The following is a 5,898-nucleotide window of genomic DNA, read 5'->3' as shown; positions in this document are numbered from 1 at the left end:
TTAAGATTTTGTTAAATGATTTTTTATAGGTAATGCGTAGATACTATGTCAATAATGACTAATATACAACAAACTTTAGATTATCACATAATACAAGACATCCTTAATAATAATTTGTTTCTTTATTTTTTAGAAGTCTATACCGTGAAATTTTAGAAACGTGGTTTGCCTCATTCCCATATATGCTTATTCCTTGATGAAGTAAACAAAATGCCTCAACCACAAGATGTAGATAAATATATATGCACTAAAATACCGGATGAAATCAACGAACTTGAATTTTATCAACTCGTGTCAGATTTAATGATACACGGCCATTGTGGTCAAATGAATCCATCATGCCCGTGCGCTGATTCAGACAAAAAATGTACAAAAAGGTTTTCAAAACCTTCTCAGATCTCACAAAAGCTGATGAAGACGATTATCCAACTTATAAAAGAATGGATTATGGAAGAATGGTCAGAAAACAAGGTCACAATTTGGATAACAGAAGTGTGGTAGCTTATAACTCTTACCTTCCCAAAAGGTACCAATCTCATCTCAATGTTGAGTGGTGTAACAAAGTCGCTTCAATTAGTTATTTGTTCAAATATATCAACAAAGGTAATGATAGGATTACAACGCAGCTCTATGATCAAGAAACTGATGAAATTAAAGAATACTATGATTGTCGATATGTTTCATCTTGTGAGGCCATTTGGAGGATTTTAAAGTTCGATATACATCATCATTGCCCCACAGTGATTAGACTACCGTTCCATTTGGATGGCCAACATCAAATCATTTTTGATGAAGACGAAGTAATAGAAGACGTATTAGAAAAGCCATCAGTTAATACGTCAATGTTTATCGGATGGATGAAGTGTAACGTTTCCAACCAAGAAGCACGTGAGTTGACTTATGTTGAATTCTCGACAAAGTTCATTTGGAGAAAAGATAATAGGATTTGGAGTAGGCGTAAAAATAACATCGGTGCAATTGGAAGTATTCATCATGTGGCACCAGCGTTTGGTGATCTGTTTTATCTTAGAATTCTATTCAACAAGGTTAAAGGTCCAACTTTCTATCAAGATATCCGGACGGTAAATGGTAATATATTTAATAACTACATAGATGCTTGCTACGAATTAGGTTTATTGGATGACGATAAGGAGTATATAGACGGTATAAAAGAGGAGTTTTTTGGGGAGGGTGGTCATTTCATCAGAAAATTATTTGCACAATTACGGTTAGCTAACGCTATGAGTCGACCATAAGTTGTATTTGATAAAACATTTAAATTTTTATCGGTTGATGTCGTTCATCCCCACAGAATAGGTAACGATATTTAAATTATATTATACTAAAATTGTCATATTTACTATATTAATAAATTAAGTTTAATTAATTGCAGGAACACATATTGAGATTGAACTTTTAAAAGATTTGACTTTACAAGACATTGAAAAATTACTTCAACGCAATAGTAGTTCATTGAGAAGTTTTAGTTCAATACCTTTCCCATCTTTTAATAAAAGGAATATTTCAGAAAACCATCTTATTGTAGATGAGCTCTCCTACGATAAAAGTACACTTGCAAATGAACATTCAGATTTCATTACAAAGTTAACATTCGAACAAAAGGTTGCATACGATCATATAATAAAAGTAGTTGATTAGGGTAAAGGAGTGGTTTTCTTTTCGTACGGTTAAGGTGATACTGGAAAAACCTTCCTTTGGAAAACACTCTCAGATGCGTTACACAATAAAGGAGAAATTATTTTAAATGTTGTGTCGAGTGGGATAGCAGCATTGTTGTTATCTGGAGGTCGGACATCTCATTCACGTTTTCACATACCCTTCATCCTACAGATGTACTATTACTCCGGGCAGCATATCGCGTGAGCTCATTAGGAGGGCAAAACTTATTGGGATGAGGCTCCGATGGTTACCCGAATATGCGTTAAAGCACTGGATCATTCTATGCATGATATATGTCGTCAATGCAATCCTGATAGCATGGATACCCTGTTTGGTGGTAAAATAGTTGTGTTTAGTGGTGATTTAGACAAATATTACATGTTATTCAAAAAGGTAAAGAGAAGATATAGTAGCTACATCTCTAAATTCTTCCTACTTGTGCGATCATGTTACTGTTTTAAAACTTAAAGTTAACATGAGATTATGTGGTATTGATATGACCAAAATGGACGGTTTTATTTCTACGATGTCGTTAGGTCGTAGGACGTTAGAATCAGCTATTAGGAGAGGATGCAATAGTTTTTGATATTTATATTTAGTGGAGCCTAAGTCGTACTAATCCTTATTATGGTGAGTAAGGGAAGTATGACCTAGGGTCGAATTTTTAAGAGATCAGTAGAATCGAACATATATTTATAACTTAAGATAATCCTAAAGTGAATGAGTAGTTTGTATATTACCTAATTTTGGGTTTCTAGTTTATAAGATAAATAAAGTAAATGGGATAAAATTTGTAATTCAGATAAAGTTAAAGCCAGTGCATACTATAATTTCGTTAGTTACTTTGCCGAGATTATGGAATGCTAGCTCATGAATAGGTAGTGACCTTGTATTTATTACACTGGTCCTACCGCCCATGTCATAAGACATGTCACTGGGTAATGCATTAGGCTTGAAGATTCTGAATAGATAGCAACGTCCCATACCCCCGACGCCCGTGCAGCTTGACTATAGGCATACACGTTCAAAGGGCTCATCTAATTGAGCGACTCGTTTAGATGACGTATTAACATTCCAAAAGATCTAAACTTTCTTAAGCATAATGAAGTACAAGGCATGCCGTATTCGAGAGACGTGATGTGTATCGATGCTTTCATTAATGATTGATTTTAAAAAATATTTAGGCCCGTAAAAAGAGTTTAATCATAAAGAACACCATGGCCAAGTCGATGTGACTTCCAGGAACACGTTCGGTTATCCTAACGGTCCAATTCTTTATGAGTTTAAACAAACAGTTCCTTAATTAACTAAGAATCCCTCAAGCGGGGTACAATATTTGAGACCGCGTTATGGTGAAGTGTACTAATCAGCACTGACCGGGTTCCATGGCCTTACTTAGCAGAGGTACAGCTTACAACAACTGTTGTGCTTCAGCATGCATGTACGAAGTTTATATGCTTATTGACTACACTAGTATGGTCTAGGACCTACAATGTACTATGGCCTAGTTAGAAGTTTCACTACGAAAGAGTTCTCAGTCGGAATCCAAAGCTCGATGGACTTACTACAACCGGTGTGCCTCAGTCAATCTTGCGTTGTATCCGATAGATTTCTCTTACCAAAGGGTGACACAGATAATGTATTCTGATTTGGGGTTCGCGACTTCCCAATAACAGAGCCGATAACTACGTTCTATTAGTTGGAAAACTGATTGAGTTTAAAGCATTATCGGAAAGCATCTCAACGACATACACAAACCATAACATTATTTCGACATTATAACTAACTACATCATAGCATACACTAAAGATAACTACTCACTAATCATGTTAACAATATCATAAATTATAATAATGGTAGACATTATATAAAGCCAAATGATAGAAGTACCAGTAGATTAAACGAGTTCTGAAAATACAAAAGTGACAACTTCAAACTCCAGACCGCTCCTAATACAATCTTCGGCATTCTTCTCCGGGTACTAAGTTTCCCACTCGGAGTCGAAGACCTTGAAAGTATGGCTAATTATTGTAGAAAGAGAGAGAAAGAAGAAAATTGAAGTGTGTGCAAAAATAGACGACAAATGGACCATTTTATAGTTGAGCTTTTGCTGGAAACGGCTGGCAGGCCAGCGCCAGGGGCCGGTGCCAGGCAGCCCGTTTCCCTAGTATGTTTCTTATAGCCGGTGGCCAAGCCAAGTGGAAAGCCGGCGCCATATGTAGTGACCCGAACTTTTCCATGTTTATAGATATATATTAAATGAAATTATTATTTACATGATTAAGTGTTTCCAACATGTTAAGCAATCAAACTTGTTAAGACTTGATTAATTGAAATAGGTTTCATATAGACAATTGACCACCCAAGTTGACCGGTGATTCACGAACGTTAAAACTTGTAAAAACTATATGATGACATATATATGGTTATATATATAGTTAACATGATATTATGATAAGTAAACATATCATTAAGTATATTAACAATGAACTACATATGTAAAAGCAAGACTACTAACTTAATGATTTTGAAACGAGACATATATGTAACGATTATCGTTGTAACGACATTTAATGTATATATATCATATTAAGAGATATTCATACATCATAATATCATGATAATATAATAATTTAAAATCTCATTTGATATTATAAACATTGGGTTAACAACATTTAACAAGATCGTTAACCTAAAGGTTTCAAAACAACACTTACATGTAACGACTAACGATGACTTAACGACTCAGTTAAAATGTATATACATGTAGTGTTTTAATATGTATTCATACAATTTTGAAAGACTTCAAGACACTTATCAAAATACTTCTACTTAACAAAAATGCTTACAATTACATCCTCGTTCAGTTTCATCAACAATTCTACTCGTATGCACCCGTATTCGTACTCGTACAATACACAACTTTTAGATGTATGTACTATTGGTATATACACTCCAATGATTAGATATTAGCAGCCCATGTGAGTCACCTAACACATGTGGGAACAATCATTTGGCAACTAGCATGAAATATCTCATAAAATTATAAAAATATGAGTAATCATTCATGACTTATTTACATGAAAACAAAATTACATATCCTTTATATCTAATCCATACACCAACGATAAAAAATACCTACAAATACTTTCATTCTTCAATTTTCTTCATCTAATTGATCTCTCTCAAGTTCTATCTTCAAGTTCTAAGTGTTCTTCATAAATTCTACAAGTTCTAGTTTCATAAAATCAAGAATACTTCCAAGTTTGCTAGCTTTCTTCCAATCTTGTAGAGTGATCATTCAACCTCAAGAAATTTTTCTTAATTATAGTAAGATATCTTTCTAATATAAGGTAATACTCATATTCAAACTTTGGTTCAATTTCTATAACTATAACAATCTTATTTCGAGTGATGATCTTACTTGAACTTGTTTTCGTGTCATGATTCTGCTTCAAGAATTTCGAGCCATCCAAGGATCCGTTGAAGCTAGATCCATTTTTTTCTTTTCCAGTAGGTTTATCCAAGGAACTTAAGGTAGTAATGATGTTCATAACATCATTCTATTCATACATGAAAAGCTATCATATTCGAAGTGGTAAACTTGTAATCACTAGAGCATAGTTTAGTTAATTCTAAACTTGTTCGCAAATAAAGTTAATCCTTCTAACTACACTTTTTAAATAAACTATACACATGTTATATATCTATATGATATGCTAACTTAATGATTTAAAACCCGGAAACACGATAAACATCACCGAATTTACGCCGTCGTAGTTACAACCGGGGGCTGTTTTGGTTTGGATAATTAAAAACTATGAAAAACTTTGATTTAAAAGCTATACTTCTGAGAAAATGATTTTTCTTATGAACATGAAACCATATCCAAAAATCATGGTTAAACTCAAAGTGAAAGTATGTTTTTCAAAACAGTCATCTAGATGTCGTTCTTTCGACGGAAATGACTACCTCTTTCAAAAATGACTTGTAACTTGTATTTCGGACTATAAACCTATACCTTTTCTGTTTAGTTTCATAAAGTCAAGTTCAATACAAAACCGTGGCCGCTTAAATCACTCAAAACGGATTAGAAACGAAGAAATGGCGAGCAAAACAAAATTGGTAAAAACTACTCATTTTAGCTACGTGAAAATTGGTAACAAATCTATTCTAACCATAACTTAATCAACTTGTATTGTATATTATGTAATCTTG

The 5,898-nt window shown here is 33.7% G+C and overlaps 1 protein-coding gene across 1 annotated transcript; it reads left to right on the top strand.

Moving 5' to 3' along the window:
• Window positions 1-365: 365 nt before the first annotated feature.
• Window positions 366-1,659, top strand: LOC139854154 (uncharacterized). The gene is made up of 2 exons (XM_071843476.1): window positions 366-1,164; window positions 1,394-1,659. Exons 1-2 carry the CDS (start codon window positions 366-368, stop codon window positions 1,657-1,659), a joined length of 1,065 nt encoding a protein of 354 aa, XP_071699577.1.
• The last annotated feature ends 4,239 nt before the right edge of the window (window positions 1,660-5,898 follow it).

Source organism: Rutidosis leptorrhynchoides, chromosome 6 (genome assembly GCF_046630445.1).
Source record: "Rutidosis leptorrhynchoides isolate AG116_Rl617_1_P2 chromosome 6, CSIRO_AGI_Rlap_v1, whole genome shotgun sequence".
Taxonomy (NCBI): Eukaryota; Viridiplantae; Streptophyta; class Magnoliopsida; order Asterales; family Asteraceae; genus Rutidosis; species Rutidosis leptorrhynchoides.
This window is presented reverse-complemented; position numbering and strand designations above follow the sequence as displayed.